Source organism: Haemorhous mexicanus, chromosome 10, assembly GCF_027477595.1.
Source record: "Haemorhous mexicanus isolate bHaeMex1 chromosome 10, bHaeMex1.pri, whole genome shotgun sequence".
Classification (NCBI taxonomy): domain Eukaryota; kingdom Metazoa; phylum Chordata; class Aves; order Passeriformes; family Fringillidae; genus Haemorhous; species Haemorhous mexicanus.
Window position 1 is genome coordinate 9,370,129 of NC_082350.1, and position 25,189 is coordinate 9,395,317.

The 25,189-nt window shown below is 46.6% G+C and overlaps 1 protein-coding gene across 2 annotated transcripts in view; it reads right to left on the minus strand.

Moving 5' to 3' along the window:
* Positions 1-23,551, minus strand: part of PAX3 (paired box 3) — a 75,006-nt gene extending 51,455 nt beyond the window's left edge. Inside the window, exons 1-4 of one of the 2 annotated variants that reach the window (XM_059855256.1) lie at positions 23,375-23,551; positions 22,270-22,505; positions 20,737-20,863; positions 19,948-20,082 (exon numbers count right to left, since the gene is read on the minus strand). In XM_059855256.1, the coding sequence (XP_059711239.1) occupies positions 19,948-20,082; positions 20,737-20,863; positions 22,270-22,505; positions 23,375-23,459 (583 nt within the window). In that variant the 5' untranslated portion in view covers positions 23,460-23,551. Of the gene's footprint in view, positions 1-19,947; positions 20,083-20,736; positions 20,867-22,269; positions 22,506-23,374 lie in introns of both variants that reach the window. The other variant, XM_059855255.1, reaches the window with a different exon arrangement.
* Between the last annotated feature and the right edge of the window lie 1,638 nt (positions 23,552-25,189).

Below are 25,189 nucleotides of genomic sequence, written 5' to 3' on the forward strand. Positions count from 1 at the left end.
GCCCTCAATAAACCTAATTATGACATGTTGACTGCACTCACCATGACATATTCAGGAGATCCAGGCTTATTCAATTACCCTTGCCAGGTTTCTCTTTCAGACCTAAAGTTATCCTTTGACTGTTTGTATTTCTGAACAGTATTCATGTTCATTGTGAAAGAAAATCCCCTGGACTTTGAGGGGTTTCTAAGTTGATGCTGTTATTGTAGCTAATTTTTATTAACTGAATGATAACATGATAAAGAAATAGACTTTTGTTATGTAATAAGAACAAATCAGTGTGTGCTTAAAGTTACACCTTTCTTTCCTTACCCCCCCCCCCACCCCTGCAGAAGACTGGCAGCACCCATAACTTGAGTTAATAAAACTCATTTCTCAACCTGTATTTAAATTTCAAAAGCACTGAGTATAGCCTCACTGAAAACTTCTGGCAGCCCCAGAAATCTTACCAAAGCAAAAAAAAAAAAAAAAAAAAAAAAACAAAAAAAAAAAAAAAAAAAAAAAAAAAAAAAAAAACAAAAAAACACACTCCACATCTTTTTCTCCACAAACCTTCTTTACCCCCAACATCCAAAAGCCACAGAGGTGGTCAGCGCTGTCAGTACCAGCCTGTCCTTCCACTCACACCTTCACACCAAGAGATATTCCTTCATCTGTTTGAAACAGTGTAGACAGATCTTTTAATTAAAAGTCGGGCTATACATTGGGGAAGCAATTTACTCCGCGGAAAAACTGTTCAGGGATCATGCCAACAGTTTCTGCAAAACCACTTTAGAGAGGCTGTGTGTCAAGTGGACAAAAGAATGAAAAAATGAAGGAATGCTAAAGGGAGAGAGAGAAAGAAGCAGCCCCAATCAAACTCAGCTTATACGTCAAGCAGCTTTAAAAGAATTAATATTCATGTCTCTATTCCAAACCACTGCACAGTCATAATTAACTGCTTTGCTGCTAAGTTTTCTGCTATTTCCCTCAACAGCTCCAACGATTTTAAGTTAATAAAACTCTGCAAAACAAACTAAAAAAACCCATCACAGTTATTGCATAAATCACTTCTTTTTAAGCTGAGTGCAAACCAAATTTGCTCAATACTAACACTGCACGGGTGGGGAGAATCTGTTGCTCTGGTGCAAATGAGTGCTCCTACTGTTTGCTGTGACAGCCTCTTGTTTGCTCTGAGGGACTGTCCCAGCTGGGCAAGGCAGAGCTCACACTCTGGGTCCTTGCTGCCGGCTCTCCCTCTGCTCAGCAGCACCACAAAAATCCCTCCTGTCCTTCATCCTGACAGAGGCTGCCAGCTTCTGCTCATCCCACGGGCTGAGTGACCTGGGCAAACCAGAGCCCGAGTGCTGGGGCAAGGAAAAGTGAAAAGATGGTTTCTGACATTTCTTCTCAGCCAGCCCTCTAAAGGAGACTTTGTGGAGTAAGAAACTGTCCCCAAAGGGTTTGAGTATCTCAGCATTTGTTTTCCTTCTGGTTAAGAGAAATCTAAATATGTCTCAACAGTAGAAAACTGCAGAGGAAAATTGTTTTTTAAAAGCATTCATAATAATAAACAGTCTTTAATCTTCATTTCCTAAGAATAAAAATTTTTAAATTACAAACAAAATTTTAAAATTAACGAACAAAAATATTTAGTTCTGCCAAATGTTGAAAAGAGTGATTTTATGTAGTCTGAATTCTTCCTCTTGTTTTCTTTAGAACAAAATGTTGCCATAATTGTCACGATTTGACAGAGTTTCACATTCAATGGACTCGTATCTTCCCAGCAGAAAAAAACAATTCTGAGATCTCCAGAGCAGCACAACCTCCAAACAGTGTTTAGAAAGACAATAGCACCAAGTAACTCAAAGGATATTAGCAGTGTTCACATGGAGAGGTGCCAGAGGAATGTCTTGAGGATATAACCTACTTTCCTAAATTATCTACCACACAGAGCATATCCATAGGATTGGTTTTGTTTGAAATTTGAGGGTTGGAGGGGGTTGTTTGTTGCTATGTTTGTTTTATTTTTATTTTAATTTGGAGGCTTTAATGGCTGCTGACAGCAAGCCCTCTAAGCAGTAAAAGAAACGCTTCTTAATCTGCATAAAATCCTCCATTTGCATTCTTTTACTAATAAAAAGAGGTACAGCTTGGCTTAAATAGTTACAAACTCATCTTTTGTACCAAGTACACGAATTTCTTCTGGCTGCACAAACAATATGCCTGGGCAGACCTAGCTCTGAAAGCCAGCTTCACAGTTTGTGTGTATCTGCACCATGTGTGTGAAATGTGACGCACACACAGAACAAGCAGAAGTTGCTAAGCATCATTCCTCAAAATCTGCAATATTCCTTCACGATGCATTGATATCAGTAGGCACATACATCACACTAAAGTTGCTTTACCACCTTATTATTACAGAAGCTGTATTAAAAGGGACCAGAAATCTTTCAGATTCTCCCCAAAACAGAATGTTGTTGATTCCATAACTTGCTTTATATTATTAAATAGAACGAGATTCTCTATAAAGAGCAACTATTATCCCCAAAGAAAAATTAGAAAACTAACTTAACCTCACAACACAAATAATCCAATATCTGGCTGTGCATTCTGTATGCCCTTGCTCAGGAAAGAGTTCTCAATTATTCCAACTATAAAATGTTCCATTAGCCAAGTTGAGATCTCTTATATTCCTGGAAATCAAGGAACTTCAACAAAGGAACCACTCTGATTTGATGCATGGTCCAGGATCTGATCTAAAAACATATTCTATACTGTACCATTATTTCCTGACAGTTTATTGGAAAAATCTACCTGAAAGTACAAATTTGTAATTCCTCAGCCCACTATTGCTTGTTCTACAAGAATCATTAAGACAATACCTCAGATTATGTTGGTTTACTCTTTGTAACCCATCAAAATAAACAAAAGGAAATTAAAAATTTTTCTTTTACTAAAATTCAAATCAGGGATACACAGCAACTGCAGAAATATACAGGAGAAAGGAGATAATGGCTGAATCTACATGGACTGAAGCTGATGCTGAGCTCCTTACCCAGCTCTCCTCCCCATGCAATGAAAGGCAGAGACAGATAAATGCCCAAACATTTCCTGAATATTTGTGTAACAGAAACTTGTCAGACAAACTTTCAAGTTTATATTCTATTTTGGTATCGTTAGAGATTAATTCTACAAGTGCCAGTGGCACTCCACAACTGATGAACATCTGATGAAAAGTGGCAGCAAAATAAGATCTACTCCTGGTCCTTAACTTTCCCCATCTCAATCTTTAGCAAACAGGGACTGCTTTAAATTTGGATGAAGAATAGGGTAAAAAATAACACCCTGAATTTATCTAGAATTTTTCCAGCAGGGAAGTCAAAGGACATTTATTTTTTTTTATTAAAAAAAGCACTTTGGAGATGGGACTACAGAGACATTTTCATGGTCAAAAACATTCCATTCACATTGAAAGAGTCTAAAATTGTTCCAGGAAAGCAGGAACCAAATTCTTTCATTTCCCAAATACGTTTTAAGCCATGTACAGCTGATGCAAAACAAGGACTACTACCTATAATGGTCTAAGATTGTCAGCCCACAACATGACAAAAATCCAAAATGCTCCTCTTTTCCTTGCTTTTGAAAAACTAAAATCCTGCTGACAACACTGTACCAAATTCAATTCTATTGTCCTGTTTTCATCTCTAAATCCTATTTCTTCTTTCACCCTTTTCCTGAAATGAAAGCTAAAATTCAATGTAAGTGAATGTTCATATAGTTGATTTTCAGGTAGTTAGATGGCAATGGGATATGCTGAAAGGAAGAAAAAAAAAATTGGTTGCAGGATTGTACATTTGAAATTTATTACACAGTCCCATTGTTTCAAATGACCATTTTCCCCAACTGCATGTCTTTATTGAGTGAAACACCCCTTTGCTTTGCTAAATGAAATGTTCTCAGCAGTGAAACTGAACTCACCTGAAATCATGAGTGCAGTGGGAACCCATCTTTTTTTCACTTAAAGAATTTTTTCTCAGTATGTGTGCAAACACTTATACAGAAAATTTAAGCCAGCCAACACTAATCTGACTTTTCTGCCACCTTCCACTGCTGGCTTCAAAGCAGCTCACAGACTGTGTCTAGATAAGTCATGCAAAGCACTCCTAGAGAATATCACAACTGCTGCTGCTGCAGGCAAGTCATTTATTTTGAACCTAACCTTCAGAGAAACCCCATTTCCTTCAAACAGCCTGACTGAAGCCAAGGATGCCTGAGCACGTAGGGCAAGCTCAAGCCAAGAGACAGAGCATGCAGAGATCTTCCACATCATCCCAAAGACTTATTTTCCATTCTTGCAGCCATCAGCTCAAACACACCATGAAACAGTTACTGGAACACAGTATTGCCAGCTTGCTCATAATTACTGGTTCTTCTTCCCTTCCTTGTGCATAGCTAAATGAATGAGGGCTGTCATGGAAAGGGACTCAAATGTTAAGTCTGGCAGAGCTGGATGATCAGGATAGGAACACAGAGAAAAGACACAAAAACCCCAGAGCCTCGTCTTCACAGCAGTGAAGTCCCAAATCCAGGCTTGCACCACAAACACTTTGAGAACATCCTACGTGGCCCTTCCCTGAACCTCAGAAAAACTGCTACAAATTTCCTGAGGAAGGACAGCCAGCACTCTGCTCCCACAGCTTTGCTCAGCCCTGGCTCTGTGGCAGCACAAGTGGCACCCAGGGGTGCTCACACACTGCTCAAGGCCACAGGCTGGCAGAGGGGTCACCCACTCACCTGGGCAAGCATTTCTCAGATATTACAGACAAGATGCTGCAGGGTTTCTTTTGTCTCAGAAGGGGCCTGGCCTTCCCTACCCCACCCCCCAGAAAGCAAATAGCACTGTGGGCATCAGCAGGAGCATCAGCCCTGGTTGGGCTTGCAGTACAGACTGCTCTGCTTTGTGCTCCTGGGAACTCAAAAGAGCTGCTTCCTCCATCAGACATCCTCTGGTTTCTCTGTTGTGTCTCTGCCTTTAGCAAAGACTGATGTGACACACAGAGACCTCTAAAGTAGTGCCTCTGAGCACAGCAGGTAACACTAAAACTGCTCCTGAAACCCATTTTAAAATGAGATAAATTACTCCAGACTGCAGTATTTAACATAAATAAATTTCCAACCAAAATAAAGCATTTTAAAATTCATAAAATGAAATTATTAGGTCAAGTTGAAGAGATTTCTCTGGATGCTATTTGGAGTTTCTCTTTCCCATATTAGAGAGGAATCTCCTTTACCAACCCTGACAATTTCCATAGAGAGACACAGAAGACATGTCTCCATGTCTTCTTGCAGACATGAAGTTCCGTTGCTGTTTTAATGCCCAGCAGTCATACCCTTGGACCACTTCTATTAAAACACATTGGGGCTGTTTTTCCACCTTAAAGGCAAATTACAGTGTATCAATAATGAGTATTTTTGGAGGCAGAGAAATGGATCATCTTCCCCCTCCATCTGGCATGGTGCCTTTCCAGCAAGGCAGAAGTGGAATTTGAGACCTCTTTATGAATAAGCATTAAAAGACTCATGAAATGGGATGGTTTAGCAACTTCCAAAAAGGCAAATCTGGAGACAGAGATGGCTGAGGCTGGGTACCTCAGTTTGCACATGATTTATTGCAGGAGGAGAGCTCCAGCTCCCAGCACAAACAGCTCTCCCCATCTCACCTCAAGAAGAACCTGTCAGGAAAGAAAGAGCCTAGCAAGTGTTCACATTGGCCTTTGAAGTTCTTCCTTGGCTGACTGATGCTCATCCACACATAACTGGAAGAAAAGACTTCCATTGTGCAGCTCTTTACTCCAAGTGTATTATTCTCCAGACAAAAGCGTTCGAGTCTTAACTTTTAAACACACCTCTCTTTAGGGTGGCACTGTTTCTAACCCATAAAATCTTTTTCTGTTCTTTAAAAAAATAAAACAAAATAGACAGCTTTCTCCCTCTCAGGCAATCTACTCTGCTTGTTAGTTTATTGCAAGAGGATGCCACAGAGCAGCCTGCAACAGAACAGCCAGCTCTCACTGCCAGAAATACAGTATTTTTCCTCAGCACTGTCTCCCGTGGCTCCCCCAGGCCAGCTTTAAACATGAAATACAGGCATTGTAGGAACTCCCTGGTTTTAGAGGAGAGCTGGTGAATAATCACCCTACTGAAAACATCTCCAACATCTGGCAACTTGCTGCTATTTGCAGGGTCTGAGCGCTGGGTCAGGCAGGGATGCAGGAGCAGGGCAGGGGGTTAAGCAATGAACATGCTCAGCACCTGCTTGCTCTCTGCCTGATTCTAATCAGTATTCTCCTCTCATGCCCAGGAATGCTAGAATTCCTCAGTTTCCTCAGAAAAACTCAAAACTTTTTCTGCCTCAAGGAAAGGAGAGGAGGGGGGGAAGAAAAAACAAAGAGAGAGACGGGGAAAAAAAAAAAACCTTTCTGTTTAGGGTCTGACCAAATTTCTTTAAAGACAATGCAAGTCTCACTATTAAATTCAATAGGCCTTTTTTCAGATTTATGAGCAATCTCACATGCTTGACACTATTAATTAGAGGAATTAGTGATGCTAAGAAAGAAGAAAAACACACAAAACCAACCTATAAATTTACTGTTTAAGGAATAGACTGTAACAATACAATTTTCCTTGAAATTTTAGAAATCAGTAAAAAATATTTGTTTCACCAACTCTAGAAATCAAATCTTGCCTTACTGCAAGTTGTACTGCAGTTTTTAGATTTAAAACTTTTCTTTGTTTAAGACCTGTTGACAAGTTTAAGCCAGTCTACCAATTGCAACTGGCTCCCAGCATTTTTTGTCTCATAACTTCATGTCCAAGTTGCTGGACTATTTCTCTTTGCCAATAATAAGGCTTATAAAATAAATTACAGATTTCATTTAATCAAAGTTTAAAATCAAACCAAAGTAGTTTATCTCTAGCAAGCCTGTGTAACACAAAATCCCCCCACTGAGAAATGCATTCTCTTGCATAGGAATGGAAAGCTACAGTTTTAAACTATAAATACTGGCAATGTACAACAAAAGAACGCTTAAAGCATGATTGTTGTCTCCTTTTTCTGCTCAGTACATATTTCTGTTTTAACAAGTACAACAGTAAAAAAATAAATATAATTTGAAAAGAAGGAAAAAAGTTTTAACAGTTATTCAGGGAGTACACACTTTAAGTAAATGCAAGAGCAGTTGTAGAAACCAGTGCAAGACCTGGGTGCCCAGTCGCAACCACATAAATTTCAAAAAGCATTGAATACTTTCTTAGAACCAATGATTATTCATACATATTATTGAATAGATTTTTCACACCACATATTTGAGAGAATTGCAGGGTATTCATGGGAGACTCAGCAAAACCAGCAAAAAATATCGACCAATTCCTGCTGTACTCCAGTAAACACGTGGTGGTTCAGAGCCCCAGTGTAAATTGAGGTAGCACTTCTAGATTTTTGGACTTAATCCCAGACCACACTAGCTACTGATCTGCTTTAGCTTTAAAAGAATAGTAATAAAACTACTAAAAATAAAGGTGCAGAGTGTTTACCACTTCACCAAAGCACACCCCTGCTGCTCTGTGCTTCTGGTGAGTTAAGTGATTCATACCACGGGCCACTGGAGCAGAGGGGACCCACTGTCCCCTCTACAAACAACCCCTGGTGTTCCCCAATTCTGCAAACCCCAAAGCTGAAAGCCCAACTGCTCTTCCAAGGACAGGCTGCAATCCTATCTAGCCACAAACATTCATTCTAAAGTATCATTCCATCTGGATTTGCAGTTTCAGCAGATGAATGATGACAGCTGAACCTATGGAACACTTTTGATTCCTGGACACCAGACATTTGGAAATATCTTTGAGGGAGGAAAATATCATTGGTCCCATTTCTTAAAAAAAAAAAAAAAAAAAAAAGTAAACCAAAACAGAAAAAAAAACCACAAAAAGAAAAAACCACCACAGACACAAGGAGAAAATTTAAACACAAGGAGCAAGAGACCCGTAAGAGGGAAGAAGGAGCAAGCAGTCCTATCTCAGCTGGCTCCAGGCACAAGCAAGGCAGAAAGTCACTGCAAGAAACACAGAGCAAATTGTACCAACTCCAACCAGCTCCCCTTCAAACCAAAGCCAACTCTTCCAGCACCAATTTTGCCAAAACCACGTTTTTCTTGTTTGTATAGGGGTACACTTACTTATAAGCACATTAATCACTAAGATCACTCCTTCCTACTCAAAAGGGGTATTAAACAAGATCCCTTAGCCCAATTCAAAGACACAGAACCACACTCACCACAGCCCAGTCAGAAGAAAGTCAAAGCCTATGGAAAGATGGGCTGGGCAGCCCCTTTTCTACAGCAGCAAAGCAGCAGCAGCTTTGCAAGGGTGGGAGCAAGCCCTTCAGCCCAAATCCCAGGGACCTGAGGCCAACAGTGAATGTCACCACCTGCAAAGCACCACTGTGCCCCCACTGTCTGCACCTCGAGAGCACAACGGTCCTGTGCAAGCTTTAAACCTCACAATAAATATTAAAAAATCACTTGCAAGCCTCCCAGAAGAAAAGGGCAGAGTGAGGAGCTGCCTGGGCTGGAAGCAGGGCAGCCCCAGCTCCCACCTGGGCTGGGAGCCAGCCCTGCACCCAGCTCTCAGTTGCAGGGACTCTGCTCACTGCTTCAGCTCACACTCAGAGAAGCACAATGGCTCTTTCAGCCAAAGGATCTGGCCCTGAAAAGGGGCCCAAGGCACCCTAAGGGCCCAGCACTCCACAGAAACCCCGAGGCTGACACAGGAGGAGCAACACAGAAGTGCACCCAAAGGGGTTCCCCCTTTGCCATCCTGGAAAGCCACTGCAGCACAGGCCCTCCCTGTGCTACCAGCAGCCAAGCAATTAGCACCAGCTGGCCTGTTTCTTTAATAGGGGTCACTTTTCTGCATGGTAGCACTCAAGAATAGGAACAAGTGAGTTCCCCCTACAATTTCATCACCCGGAGGACCTTTGTTCCCCCCCTCATAACACTTTTCTAGGGTGTTTTATTTATAACTATCATTACCAGAATTCAGATACTAGCTATAGTTATGATTTTTTAACATTCACTTTAAATTTCTGTCTCTGATTTAGTCTTCCAGGGCTGAAAATTCTGTTTCTGGTATCAGATTAAGAGAAATATTTATGTCATCAATCATCACTCCATCTTTTTGACTGCCAATACAGGAGAAGCACAGTAACATTGAATTCTGATATAAGTTCTTCCTTGACTAAGTGGCCTCTTACAGCCTGGGGACAAACCCTCTTTACACCCATCATAGTATAAGATTTGACAACCATTCAAATTACATGGTGTCCTTCCAAAAATTTCATTTGTTGTGTCGACTGGGACCAAGGACAGGAATGCTGCATATGGGGACAGAGTGTGCCTCCCCTCCTGATACCCTTCAGCCAGGGAGGAGCCAGAAATCAGAGGGAACAGCACTGCCTCCCACCCTGCCAGGACTGATGGAGCAGATTGGTTACAGAGCTCCTTACAGCAGAGAGCTGGGGGGGTTGTTTCTTTTTTTTTTTTGCTAAATCATATGTTAGAAAAATTAAGTGCCATTCTCTAAAGCAGCTTTTTTTAATTTGCTCTGCTTGCAGCATTTTAACTGCACTTACTGGCTGTGTCAGGTCTCTTCTTTACGAGCAGAAATAGATGTTTAGCCCAGTAAGGTCATGCTAAGTCTGAGAAAGTGAAGGTATTCCCTCAAATCTGGAATGTGATTAAACTTTCATGCGGGGCCAAATTCAATGCTAAGTAACCTGCACAGCCCTGCTGAGAGCACAGGACTGTTCTGATGTAAACCCCAGTACCATTTGGTCTCAAGAAACTTTTAAAACATAGAGAAAGAAATAACAAAAAGACTGAAAACACGTCTGCTGTATGCAGCCATTTTGCATTTTCACCAGGACATGTGAGCATCCTGAGACCCTGCAGTGCCTCTGGCTGCTTCAGCCCCTGCCCCAGTGCACACAACATGCAGCTCACACCAGTCTCAGAGCTGTTCAGAAGAGGTAGACAAGCAGTTAGCTTTAAGTGGTTTTCAAAAGACAACACTGTATTTGTTGGAAAACAAGTTGTGGGTACTAAAGCAACAGGGGTTTGTGTGGTTTTCTATGTAGCTGCCAAATATTCGAGCAGTTTTGCTTCAGCCTGTTGATTTAAAAGAGAGCAGGTCAAATCAACTGTGCTAAAGCAGGGATGAACCCACAGGGCTTTTTCCTAACTGTGACATCTATTGTATAATCTTTTAAATAGATTCCTGAATGTTTTCTTCTATTATTTTCCAGTTCCACAGACAAAGAACACAGTGAAGTCATGTACCATATAGGGAATAGCCACCACACGCAGCAAGGGAGGTACACACGATGCCTTTCTCTGCACCACACGTGTTAAAAGTCTGCAGAAAAAAATTAGTAGATCTCCATCTATAACATCACTCCATAAAGATTTGATAACTGCTCACTTAAACCATCACTCCTTAGCTAGCAGTTGTTTGGAAGTATCTCTTCTTCTATGTAAATACTGATAATTTAATTCAGCGTTCACTCACACAACAGCATCAGTTCACCATCTGCAGTGGAGTTACGTGTTTTATCCCTTGGTAAATGAAATTCCAGAGGTTTGGGGGTTTTTTTCAAAATCTGTACTTTTCAGGATTTCATTGGGAAACAATGTATTTCACTTCCCATTTTCTTTAGCTGAATAATTTCCATTTCCTTTTGTTTTTTTAAAACACCTTCCTTCTGAAAAAAACTTATTTTGCTGTTCGTGAAATCAGCTGAGTCCTGACTTCCAGCTAGTTCTGTGCAAGCTTTTTCTCAGCACTCAGCCTGACAGGAGGGGCTGGGTAGGTGTCAGAGTATTTACTGGGGCACAGATCCCCCCACGCCAGCTCTGACCCTTCAGCACTTCACACCAGATCAAACAGCCAGCCCTTAGGTCACAATGAAAAGGAAGTCCTGCCACACCATCTTCAGTAAAAACGGATTTTCTGTGGAAACATTCCCTGCTACTTGCTAGCCTGGTTTCTGTAAAGCCTGCCCGTACTCCTCTCCATCCTCCCGGGACAGTTAAAAACAGAGATGAAAACCAGTTTTAAGCACAATTTGGTTACACTGAGTATGGTTGGTGCTACTGCCTCGCAGGGGGTAGATGGGTTACATTTTTAACAAAGTGCAGGGTAATTTTGCCAAAAGGGCTGCGGTTGCTATTGCTTTTCCAGGCTAGTACATGGAAGAGATTCTGATTATATTGGCATGAACAGTCCTGCTCATTTAAGTAAGGTGAATAAGATTTGACAGGGTCTGAATAAGCTGTCTGCTTGCAGAATTGTCAGCCACAGACAGTTTATTGCTCATACTATTCAAAGCACAGCCATCTATGTGACAATATATCTGATAAAGAAATTACTGCATAGTCATTTTTAGATCAGACATCCAACACGAGGCATATCATAAATATAAAAATCCTTAAAACTGGTCCTTATATGGGCTTGTGCATGATATAAACATTGATCGTGTTTGGCAGAAAGTCTACAACCAGGCAAATATCTGTTAAAAAAAAATCAAAATATAGCATGGATTTCACTGTGTTCACCACAGCTCTCTATGGAAACAAAAATGAGTTCACAGACTTTGAGGAAATTTGTATCTAAAATGCTTTCACAGAGTAGTGGCTCCTACTCTGGGACAAAATGTCTCCTAAAGCAGCTGAGCACTTGCAAAGCATGCACGGACTGATATTTTAATCAGCAGTATCAGACAGAATGGAAGCAGAATGTATTTAAGAAAGGCAATGAGAAAATTATTTAAAAATTTGTTCTATCCTTTACTCAGCTATTTTTCACAACAGCAGAGGAGACCCACCTACCCACCTAAAAATGCAACACCAGGAGAGGCTTTCTGGTTTCACCAGGCTTCTTACCACTGTTTGTGAAGCTAAATTCATAAACTGTGTCTGGGGGTTGCAATGGGACCTGGGTCTAACACTCCCATACCTCACAATTCAGATGAAAACTTGTACCATAATAACAAGAAAACACATCCAGATTGCACAGCCTCTTGTGCTGAGGATGTGGTGGGATACATTTTACTGTCTCTGAAATAAATATAGCTTTCTGCCATGCAACAAGGAACTGATTGTTCTCAAGGGCTCTTGCTTGTTTTTCTGCGCAGCCTCGTCAATCCAACTTCCCTTTTTTTGGGAGAAGGCACAGCACAACTATTCTAGCTGAGGCAAGCAGGGGCCATAAAATCCAAACTGAAGAAAATGACCAAACAAATGTTGCAAGCTTGTTTGTGTCCCCTATATTCTGGGAGCCCAGGCTGGCTTCTCAAGCTCCCTTTCTTTTATTGGCAGCCCTGGACTATTTATCCTGTGTGATTTGGTATTCGAAGACAACATTTTTTTCCACTTTAGGCTACACTCATCAAAAAGATTACATGCAACAAAAATAGTTTTAGTAAAATTCAGTTAAGTACATTGTATTTTACCTGCTACAATATTAACCTTTCAATGAGCTGTGTACTAAAAATAAAGTGATTAAAACAAAATCAAATCCAGTAATGTCAAAGAAAAAAACCAAAAAACTGTAAGAGCATACAGTGTATACATTCAACAGACCATGCAAAATAAGGATTCCATTCAAATTTCACATCTCATTAAAGACAATTTGGCCATTAATCCATACTGGTTTAGGAGCAAAGGAGGATTTTCCAGGACAGATAAACTGAAATGATCCTCCTTTGATCTCCGAGGTTAAGAATCAGCAACAATGGAAGATGAACAACAAGGGGCAGAACCACTGGCCTTTTTATGTGCCACAATGGCATCAGCAAACAACTACTTAATCAATATTTGGCCAGGGACACTGAAAACTTTCTTTTCAAATTTTAATTCCGAGTTGTAAAACAACTGTAGGGCAACCAGCAAGATAAGACATTAAACTGACTGCTTAATTGCCTTTTACTGTCTTACTAGTTATATATGCACATTCTTAATAGTTCGTGAATCTTTATTTACTAGGATGAATAAACGACCTGTCAACAATTACATCAAGCTCCCCTAACTAAATAATCTCAGCACATGACACACTTTAACCCTAATGTGTCCTCAGTGAGTTTTAATTTCATTAGGCTTCGCTTTTTTCTAGGCAGAGTGATTTAAACTGAATTAGTTTAACAGCATGGGGCAGGAGTACTCCAGGGCAAGTAAAGTAAAATGCCACATTCACACTAGGCTAAACAAGGTCTTGTGAATTACATTACTGTACATCATTTTTATTAGCCAGAAAGCTCAGCGTTCAGGGACCACTTGGAAGTATCCTGCATTTTTATTTCTGTATTTTGTACTTTCTCTGGCCACATATGTTGCATATGTTGCTGCATAGGATTTAAAGTGACATTTACATGGAGAAATTCACGTTGACTGGCTTGCTTTGATTTATTGCTTTGTGTTTCACTCAATTTCTTCTTAAATTAACCAGAGAGCACTTTGTAGTTCTGCTTCATTTCCCAATGCAGTTTTATTACACAGCACTGGGGACTCATGATAATTTATCACTATCAGCTTTATTGGTTTCCCTCTCCTAAAGCCTGTTCCAACCCTTATCAATAAGTAAACCCAAACTAAACTAAGCGTTCCCAAAAAAAAGTCTTAGATAAAAGTATTGTATTTGCATTATATAACAGAGAATCACTATTCAAACTCAGACACGGGAAATTATTTGTTTTAAGAATTTTATCGGTATTGGCTTTTACTTACAGCATTAATTGCTAATTAGCTTTTTGTCTAATTAAAACCTCTCTCTGTCTTCTGATTCCACTGCTACCTCGGGGTAAACTGAGACACAAAGATCCTTGCCCTCAGTGTGAGTTTTGCCTGAGTTTCTCTCGGGATTAAAGACCCACTCTGGTGCAGTGGGTACTTTTTACTGACAGAATAGAACAAATTTGGGCCCCATTGCTGCCTGTCCCAGCCCACGTGAGCAGCGTAACACACATGAATAGGCCCTTTGAGGGGACTCCTCGGCACAGTCCGTGCAGCATCTGCAGGGCTGGAGCGAGTAAAACCCTCTTACATCCCAAACCTGAGGATTTCCCCCGAGCTGCAGTTCCTCAGCGCATTACAGAGCTGGTGCCAAGAAAAGCCTGATGTCTATTAGGGTAAATTCCTACTGACATCACAGATCCTGCAATCACAGGAGAATCTGGAAAGCCAAACAGAAAAATCACACTCTCAGAGGAAGTCCTAGCCCTACCAAAGTCAACCAACTGTTTGTTGCCTCTGCCTTTCTGGAATGACACCCTTTTAGTCTAATGGATGGAGATTTTCAAAGCAACCAAATAAGGTGCTAACTTGGGTACAAATTCAACTTAATCGACTGCTGTGTGTGAAGCAATCCTGACATTTGCTGAAATAGCATGCAGCTTTGTTCTAGATACATGCAATTAGGAAAACTGGAAAGGATGCCCACAGCAATTTTGCTTGAACAGGCATTGACTCCGAAGTTGAAGAAAGCGTCCCTCAGATGGCAAAACATTCAAAGCCACTAATAAAATCATGATTTCAAGCCAAGGCTATGATGTGTACATATATTACTTCAGAGAGTCGCTGCTAGATTAACACCCTTTCTTCCCACAGCTGGAAATATTACTGGTGCTTTTGTCAGACGATTAGCCTGCAGTTAGTCTGACAATTAGCACTCTCCTCAAAATCCCCTACTTCAAGACAGGAGGGAATGGGCTGCTCCCGGCAGCTCTGGAAGAGCAAACTCCACTTTGAAGTCACCCTAAAGTCAAACATTTAGCACCTTTCTAAAAATGCTCAGCATGCTGGGGCATCACACTCTCACTTGATGGTGAAGTCATTTATTCACTGCTGAGGTCGTCAGTTGTTATTATTACTATTGTTTTTTAGTAGTAGTAGTAGTAGTAGTAGTATTTATTCAGAATAATTATTTTGAAGTAGAAGCCTGGCCCAGAACCCCACAGTGATGATGGGTCAGGCAGAAGAAACAAAGCTGTGTTGGGTTTGCATGGAATCACCTGCACCAATTTGCATCTGTGCGATACCTGGCTTTTCTATCCAGGCCTGGACTCTCACTATTAAGATACAAGGAAAGAAAAGGGGAAAAAGACAGAAAATATTGTTGGCACTGTCTCCCTTGAGCCAAATTCGGGACTCAGTAGGGAGTTTTTCTTAATTAAGTACTATTTTCTTGTCAGTTCTGAGAGCCCCAGAAACAACACTGTTCAAGTGACACGAGTTGATTTCTTAGACCAGCTAGTGACCAAATATGTAGTACTGCACAAAATTTCAGTTATCAAGTAGATAACTGCTGGCAGCCACAGCCATCACATCTCACTCAATAAGTGAATCTTTACCATGAAAACTGAGCAGGGGAACAAACTGTGCTTCTCAGCCTGCAGCAGCATTTCACACAGCACCTGAGTGCTCCTCCTACCACTGCACTTTGGGACAGGACACCAGAGAAAAACCAAGACAACCCCTGCAACCAAATTCTAACTCAGCATCTGACTCATTCCATGCTCCAGCCACTAATCCAACAGTCTACTATGTAGAAATGAATGACTCAAACTGATATCTGGTGCCTCCAAGTTAATCTACTCCCTTAATAAAGTGTCTTTATTAGTTTAGCAATCTAAAAATAACTGGCTGCGTGATACTGACCAACCCTAATCAAAACATCTGCCAGCCCATCTAGCTTGAGCTACCCTTTAGATCATGTGCCACCACTTCAAAGCCTCCTGCATCAAGTCAGTAATTGTAACATTGCATCTAAATATTTAAGCTAGGGGCTGGTAGTCGCGTGTCCCATTTACAGTCAGCATCTGTCCTCTAATTCCATTACAGTACAAAGCAAAAATGTTTCCCAAAACTCACAAACAGGAAAAGCATCACACAGCTAGAGAGGCAGCAGCAGCTTGAACTTTCGAGCTGCTGAGCAGGGCTTTTGTGCTAAGGTCCTTTTTTTTTTCCTACCCCCTCAAACTCCCCACATACACACACTAAAATAGGGGTGGTGCCGAAATTGTATTAATGTGAGCCTCAGGCACACAGAAAAAAAGAAAAGAGGAAGGGGAGGGAAAGGGGGAAGGGTTTGGTCCAAGATGAAAGTAAGAAGAAAATAAAGGAGGCAATTTAGTCTGCTGTAGCCTGAATTGCTCTCAGTAGAGCCAAGGGTAGAGGCTTGGGATGAGTAGGGCCCTTTTTGGACGGGCGCGCATGACTGGGGGAGGATCCGCCGGGACAGGGCCCGGGGGCCAATTCCGCTGGCTGGGAACAGAGGCCCCCTTTGAGGCTGGGAGGGGGGGTCCCAGCCCCAGCCCCCTCCCCAGCCTGCTCACAGCAGCCCGGGGAGCAGCTCTGCCCCATCACTGCAGTGCTGAAAGCCGCTGGGTGCTGCCAGAAAACAACAGCTATTTTATGGAGGGGGGGAGTTATCGGATTAGTCAGCAAACCATGCTGCACATAACTCCCACCAAAGGTACAAGCAAGCCCCTCTTCTGTAGTGGTTATGCTAAAAATAAGCCCTGATGTGCCACATAAAGGCACAAAACTTTCTGGTGTTCTATATTTATGGCTCGTGCCTTTCAGACAAAAATTATCGCGTGTGCAGAAATACAGATACGCTGTATTTCTGTTATGCTGTTATAGAACTATCAGCCTCCTGATACGCACTCTGACAATCGAGTTTTCTTTAAATATATCCCCAGAATCAGAGTTGGGGGTGACACTGGTAGAAACACTGAAATACAGCACGTACAGGGCTGCACATTTGGCATCTGTAAACAGTGTGAGAATCACTTGTAAGTGTCCAAGAAGAGAGGATGAAATGGAATCACACCAGCCGTACAAAAGCTTACCTACACCCATATATGTGGTGGGAGAGAGCTCAATGATTCACTGTTTCTATCACACATTTTTTTTTAATATTATGTTTCCATTCTCTCTAATCCCACTCTGCTGTAAATACTGCCTAAATCTTGAATTAACTACCATTAAAATGACAACTCTTGTCCTTGTTCTTGGAAAAAATGCCACTCCTTGAGCCACCCAAATGCCCATGGTGTGGAGGGGATTTCAGGCAGCGCCAGCAAAAGTCCAGCACTAATGTGTGCTCCCGAGCAGAAAAGCCATCGTGGACAGCCTCAGCAGTCACTTTCTGACCTATCCCACAGCCCTGCCTGGCACCCAAACTCTGAGATACCTCAAGCCCCCAAGAACAGAGCTACAAAAACTCCTCATATTGCACAAAACCCCATGCTTTTTTCTCCTCTGTAACACAGAGCACTCAGCTCTGAGCTGGCACCAAGGGATTTGCTGCCCAGCACATGGATACCCTTTGGACATTCCACAAACAACCCAAGTGTCAGAAGGGCATCTGAGATGCATTGCCAGAGGGCAGCCTCTGCCACAGCAGGCCTTGTAGCCAAGCTGGTGGGTGCTGGCAAATATGATCCTGTGGCATCAAAATCCTTAGGAGCACTGCCAGTTATTTTAGTAACAGACCAGGATTGTTTTTATAGATGGAGTGAAATCAAAGCTCCTCGGCTGGCAATGGAGCTGAAGCAGAACTTTTTTTTGTTGGTCAGGTACAAAAAGTAGTGGTGGGCTTCTTTTATGGTGATTCTTTTCTTGTAATGGTGTCACTGGTGTGCTGTGGCTATAGAAGCACACTCCGTGCAGGGCACGAGGGTGGCAAATGTTTTCTGCAGCAGCACCGCTCGCACTGCAGCATCCCAGCCACTCCAGTAATGAGATTAAGCAACAGCTTGCTAGTCGGGGAGGGGGAGCAGGCGTTGCTGTGGGGAAGAGCACACTCTCCCTCACACTGCCAAGCCTTCCCAGCCACTGTCACAGAACAGATGGGATTACCAAAGCTGCCGTTTCCACAGAACTGTCCGGTCACGTTCACGCAGCAAAAACCTGCATGCCTAGGGCAGGAGAGGACTACACTACCCCGTGTAATCAAGGGGAAAATTGCTACTGATTGAACTCAAAACAAATAAAGTTAGACATTCACATCCTCAGAAAGTGAAAGAGAGGGTATGTCGGGAGGTGGAACGCAGCCTCCTCCTGCGACTGTGCTGGGAGGCACGAGCGAGCCACTCTTGCAGCAAGGCATCACCAGCCCCAGTGGCTTTCCTGCAGGAGTTTTGGGGCTACCCTGGGCTGGTGGAAGGCAGACAGGCACCCAGACACTGATTTATAATAAATCAGGAGCCCCACTTTAAAGGGCAGAGAGGCAAAGAACAGGAAGACTGTTTCAAAGGGAAACAGAAGGATGGGTTGTATCGATAACAGTATTTTTTCTCTTGCTGTCTCTATTAACGACTCTTTCTTCCATAAAGCGGTGATATTATCAAGGCTTACTTATCTTCTGTTTCTAATCTCTGTCAAGAAATTGAAGAAGGCAGCAAAGCTAGACAACTAGGGCACTGAATTTAGCTATTTTTCCTTGGTGCACATCCCTCTTGAAAAATCCTCTCTTGAAGAGTATGCTGGAGGGAACTCTGGACCCATCATACGGGGGCAACTAGACCAGGCAATCAAACTGTGCCTTCTGCCTTAAAATCCCTAATTTTGTTAGCATCTTCTGCGTGTCTGTATTACACACCTCCTTGCAAACACAAACACACAGAAGATGAGGCCTCCCTGAAAGTTTTAATAACAGTTGAAAACTAAGTTTTAGGAGGTTTTAGGGGTTTGTTCTAAAGAAACAAGGACATGTCCTACTGTCAAATAACAGATTTCTGTTGTCCTTGCGCAGCACCAGCATCCCTTGATGCCTAGAAATGCTATAAACATTTTCTCTCTAAAAACAGCTATTTTTTTCCACGTTTGAGAGTCCATAAAACTGCGTGGAGCATCAGCTATTAGGGGCTCATTGAATAATTCATCCCTCATTGCAAGCCCATAATGTCTTTTCTCAGCCTTTTGTGGGGCTGTTTTCTCTTCTTTTCTCCTTGAATTATAAAAAGGTTGCCTTCTTTTGTTCACATCAAGCTGCTGCTAGCTGAAGCTTTGTCTGTGCAAAGCCAAAGTGTGAGTTTCAATGGACTCCCCCCTCTTTGTTTTCCAAGTTCATCTCCAAGTGTAGATTGTGTATAGAAGGCCTTCTTTGTAAAAGCTGGAAAAGTTGTACAAATGTTTGACCAGCTCATTTGGTACTTTTGTCTCGCCTTCTCCAGCGCCTGTGCATGTGCTGGGCAGCGACTTCCACACACAGGCGGCCCGGCCGAGCCCTTGCCTGCCCCTGCACCCGGGCCCGGCCGGGAGCCAGGCATGGCTTCAGCAGGAGCAGCAGCTGTCCCCCCGCAGCAGCCCTTCACCTCCGCCTTGTTCAGGTTGCAACCTCCTCGCAGTCCCGGGCCAAACACCAACACATGCTCTTCCCAGCAGTTTTAAGAGCAGAAAAAACAAACCATGTGTCTCCCTGCCCTGTTCAGACTGCAGAGACCTGAGGCTCCGCAGGCTTTTGCTACAACTGCCCCTTCTATGCAGCTGCAGCTTTTAGCTCGGTTTGGGAGAGGAGCCCCTGCACGGCTGTGGTGAGGGGCTCTGTGGCTGTGGTGAGGGGCTCTGTGGCGGCCCCAACCCTCCCTGGATACTGAAAACCAAACCAGCAGTGCCTCCCATCTTTGTTCCAGCCCCTGCGCCGTTCCCGCACTCTGCAGGGTCGCTCTGCTGGGGAGTGGGATAGGATGGGATGTGGCAGCCAGGCTGGCAGGGATCACTTGCCCTACATTTCCTGCTGGGCTGCCCCCAGGACAGCCTCTGGGAGACGGGGAGTGACAGCCACCAGCACCTGGGACTGGCATGGGCCATCACAGGGCTCCACGGCAAGCAGGGGCAAGTGGGACTTTACCTCTTTCGCTGAGGATGCCATCAATGCTGTGCTTGGCCTTCTTGTCGCCTTCCTCCACCTCTTTTCTTTCCAGCTCAGCCTCCTCTTCCTCGCCTTTCCCAAACTTGCTCCGCAGGATGCGGCTGATGGAGCTCACTTCAGGGAGGGGGAGTGCAGAGCTGTGACCGGCTCGTCCCCAGCAGCCCCCCGTGGCTCTCGGGCCAGCACGGGAAGCTGAGTCCCCCCTCAGAGACACTGGCCTGTGTCCCTCGGCCACTGCCCGTAAGGACTTAGGTCAGGCAGCCTGTCACTCCCGTACCCGCGGGGGTTTCACGGGGCACCGTCCCGCACCGGGCTCCAGCACGGGCACAGCGGCTCCCAAGAATCTTTCTTTCCCCCGAGCCCGCATGGCGGGTGATAAAGACCCTCGGAGCCCTCACAAACACTGCTCCGGCTCCACGTGCCCCCCGCCCCATCCCGCAAACACCCCGCCGGCACAGGGAGCTGCTCCCCAGCTCCGCATCTCCGGCAAGCTCCGAGCCCTCCTGCGGCAGCAGCCCGGAGGGGACGGCGGGGAAGCGTCGGGAGGAGGAGGGGAGGGGGATGCAGTTGCAATTTAATTGAAAACACCCCGCCGAGATCAGGAATCCTCCCGGGAGGGAGGCACCGCGTGCTAACGCCGGCCGCTCCGTGGGCACCGCTCCGGCCCGGGGCTCCGATCCAGAGGGCACGGGGCTCACCCGACTACCGCGCTGACCTCCCCGGGCAGCCCCCGACCCGCCGGGACACTGCGAACCCCTCGCTCCGTACCTGACGGCACCGAGTTGCGGTCACAAACGCCGTCCTTCAGCAGCTTGTCCCGGATCTCCCAGCTGAACATGCCCGCGTTTTCCCGCTTGTATTCCTCTATTTTCTTCTCAACATCCGGCGTCGTCACCTGCTTCAGTGAAGACAAGGCGAGCGGGCACAGTCTGTAGGGCCGGGGGAGCCGGGGCTGCCGCCGCCAGAGCCCCGGGGCGCTCGGAGCCGCCCGCGCCGTTGTCAGCGAGAGCCGACACCGGCCCCGCTTAGAAACGCCGAAATAAAACATCCAAAAGCGGGCAGAGTAAAGAAAGAGGGGACACAGAAGGTAATAACGGGCAGCATAAAACGAACACACTCCGCGGTAAACGAAACGTCCCAGAAAACCCTCCGGGGTTACCGGGAAGGTGGGACAGAGCCTGCGGCATGGAAAACCCCGAATTAGGCAGCACCGGCTGCCGTGCGGCCGAGAAAATACCAGGTCGCGACCAGCGGAGGACTCCCGGCAACGAAGTTCCAGGTCAGTAAAGTTTCAGCTGAACAAAGTTTGCAGTTCCAAACAAAAAACAGCGTAATAAAAACGCGGAGAAGTACCGGCATTTTTCTTCGGTAGAATAAAAAATAAATCTAAAAACCAAACAAAAAGAACGAGCTCCCGGCTGGCAATAGCCTTACGTTTGAGTAGCACGCTTACAAAAAATTACCTCTGCTCCTAACACGGAAAGGAAAAGTTCGGGCATCCCTTTGCTACTTTAGAAGAATCAAAGAAGGAGGGGGGGGGAGAATCTAGCAACAACTTCCAATAAAAACTCAAGCCTTTACTTGGCTTTAGTGGGAAAGAAAAGCTTGAGAAGGAGAAGCCTAATCTTGGGGAAAAAATTTCGTCTCCGTTATTGCTAGCGCAAACTTTTCGGTGGCGTAGTTATAAATACACGCAGCTCTAGAGCAGAGAAAAAAAAGTAAACAGAGCAGGAGAAGGAGCAGTAAAGAGACCGACAGAAATACAGGTCGTTTTGCTGCACTTTCAACAAAAGCGGGGAGGGCCCGATCCAGCCGTGCTGGGTCAGCTCCACCACCGGACCGATCGCATCCCGGTCCGTCCCGCAGCCCCGAGCCTGCCTGCGCTCCTGCGGGGAAAATGCGCGTGGGGCACGCGGGGCTCTGGGAAGCGAAGCACTCAAAAAACCGCCCTTTTCGCCCTATTTTCGTTTGGGGTTTTTTTGTTGGTGGTGGTGTTTTTTTTGTATGTGTGTTTGTATAATAGCATTTCCTTAATTAAAAGTATATTATTTCCAAGAATTCCAACAATATTTTCTAAAACCTCGGGAAGTTTGAGAGCAACAGGCGGGGACACGGCGGGGGTGCTGTGTCCTATGAGGGTCTGCGCCCACCCCCGGCCTCGCACGGTCCCCCCGGCCCTCCCGGGGGCCGCCGTCCCGACAGGAAACCCCTGTGCCGACCAGCCTGGGCCGTGTCCCGGTCGGAACTCTCTCCCTGCCACCGCGACCGGGGTTTGCCCGGTTCCGGGCGGTAGAGGCTCACCTTGGGCTTGCTGCCGCCGATGGCCCCCGGCCGGATGGAGCCCGTCTCCTGGTACCTGCAGAGAATTTTGGAGACGCAGCCGTGGGACACTCGCAGCTGGCGGGAGATGACACAGGGCCTTATGCCATGGTGGGCCATCTCCACTATCTTGTGCCGGATATGGTTGGGTAAAGGCCTGCCATTGATAAACACTCCTCCGAGCTGATTGACTCTGCCCTGGCCTAGAGGGGTAGAGACTAGAAAAGGAGGGAAGGGAGGCAGGGGGGTAAATGGTGTTAACGTCTCCTTCGGATCCTGCTGCGTCTTTTTTGTTGTTGTTGTTACTTTTTTTTTTTTTTTTTTTTTGTCGTTGCTTTTCTATAAAGCAACTCACCCCCGCCCGCCCCGCTGCGCGTCCGCGTCCCGCAGCTCCCGGGGAGACTCCGCCGCCGGCCCGGCGGGCAGGGCAGGGAGGCGGCCGCGGGCTTCACCTGTTGCTCTCAGCCGGAGCCGGCTTTCAGAGCCCACCTGACTCCGGCGGAGAACGGGGAAGCGCTGCGGGAAGGCCGCAGTGTCCCCGGCAGCGCGGGGCCCGGCCCGGGAGCGGCGGTGGGAGCTGCGGCCGCCGCCCGTCCTCCCTCGGGCACGGGCCTGGCAGTCCCGGCACCGCGGGGCCCTCACACCGCCCGCCGCTACCTTTAGAGCGGCCACTCGCAGCGGCCCGGGGCCGACCCATGCCTCTAAACTTCCTTTCGATTCCCATTGCTTTTACCCGAATTTAATTTTTTTTCCTAACTTTTCCCCCAACTTTGGGCTCCCCATATCACCACCCTTTACTCCACTAAGAGAACCGGGGCCGGCTGCTCGGCCGACCTCCCGCTCGGCTCCTGCCGCTCGCGGGACGGGCCGCTCGAGGGTGCGAGGCCGGAGCTGCCGGCTGCAGCGGTCCGAGCCGCCCCCCTCCTGGAACAAACCCTGCTCTGACAGACCAGGGGAAAGCCGGGCGGCTGCCCTGGAGGACTCCGTGCACCGGTTCTGGCGGGCCGGGGGTGCCGCTTTGTTCCGGAGTCCCGGCACGGAATGGTTATCCCTTTCCCGACCGGGAGCGGCACAGGCGCGGCCTTACCTTCCAGCGGGAACCCGCTGCGGGGATAGTTCTGCCCGGCCCCGGGGCGCATCATCCTGGGGACAGCTCCGGCCAGAGTTGTCATCGCAGCGGCAGCGGCCGGCAGGGTTATATCCAGGTGAGGGCTGATCTAGGGGAGATCCGCGCTGTCAGCGGGCCCCGCCGAATCAGGAGCGGTCCCGGAGGGGGTGGGGGATGCCGCCGAGGGGCGGGGAGGAGGCAGCTCCGCCGCTGCCCCTTTGTCAGTGACCCGCGCTGCCCCGCACCGGGAGGGCAGGGGCCGGGCCGGAGCCCCGCCGGGCGGCGCGGCTGGGCGCGGGGAGGGCGGGCGGGTGGCGGGGCGGGGGGCGGCGGCGGTGTCCCCGGTGCGGCGGGGAGCGGCGGCCGCGGGGCCGGGAGCATTTATCGGCTCCGTGCCCGGCGCGGCTCGGCGGCGGCGCCGCCGCGATTGGCCACCGCCGTCCGGCCCGGCCGCACCGCCCCCCGCTGATTGGGCGAGCGGCGGCTCTCGCCCATCGCCCCGGCCGGCGCGACGGCGGCGCGGCCGGACCGGCACCGGCACCGCGCAGCTCGGCTCGGCACGGCAGGACATGGCACGGCCCCGCGTTGACCCCGCGGGCAGAGCCGCTCTGGACCCTTTCCCCGCAAGCAGAGGGCGGCCGGCGATGGGGATCTACTCGGTACCCCGACGGCCGCCCCAGCCCCGGGAGAGAAGCACCAACCGGGCCGGCCTGGACGTCGCACCTCTCAGGACCCCGTGTCACTGAGGGACTCCGCGGGACAGCCCCTGCCTGGCTGCCACGAAGCGTTTTTTCTCCTGGTTCGGCTCCCCGAGCATCAGCGGTGGGGTGGGGGCAACAATCTCTTTCATTTTAAAGAAAAAAAATACTTCTTGCTTTATTCTTTCCTTTTACTTATTTACTTTGAACCGAAATCTCTCTCCGTCCAGAAGAAACATCTCTGGAACAAATGGTGCTCACGGTTTTGAGAGCGAGAGCTGCCAGTGAGATCTCCGTGGGGATGTCTGCATTTAAAAACCAGCGGGACGAGGGTGTCCCTGCGTTTCACGCGTGTGCGTGAGCGTTTATATGTGCATGGGTGCGAGGCGGTGCATGTTAAAGTCTTACTAACAGGCGTTTGTTCCCAGGAATTTATTGTAGTATTCAAACTAAACTGCTGGAAAAATAAAAGAGGTAAAGTCTGCCTCGGAGCTGGAGTGCCCACAGCAGGATATGACGCCAGGAGTGTTGTAAAGACTGTCTGTCCTTAGAGAAGGTACCATTGTGCACGGCCTTTTATTTATAACTTGGTAAGTGCCAGCAAACTCGCCTCCTTTACACTCCGAAGTGCCAGCCCGGCTTTCCACAGGGCTCTTTATTTGCAATCGTCTATTCAGGAACTGTCACTCCCGAGCTTCAAGTTATTCAAGACCTTAATCAATCAAAAGGATGAGAATCACTCAGGTTTCCTCCTTTGAAATGAAGAGGAAAAATGTTTTCTGGGCTCCCAGTCCGCGTTCCCTTTACGAGCCGGACGATCGTTGCGGGGCCGGCCCAGGGTGGGCGGGGGTTCGCGTTATTTGGGCAGAAATCCGGAGCCTTAATAATGAGCGAACCGGCCGTCAAGGCACCGGCAGTAGCACGGAGGGGCCCCCGGAGAAACTCGGAGTTTGTACCGAGCTCCGCTCCGCAGTGGGGGATGAGGGGTCCGCAGAAGATCCGACACCCACAGCACGCTGGGGTGGCTTTGGCCCGTGGTCCCGCTCTCTCCAGCCCCACGCGCCGGCCACCAAACCGAGTGGTTTCCCTCGCTTTC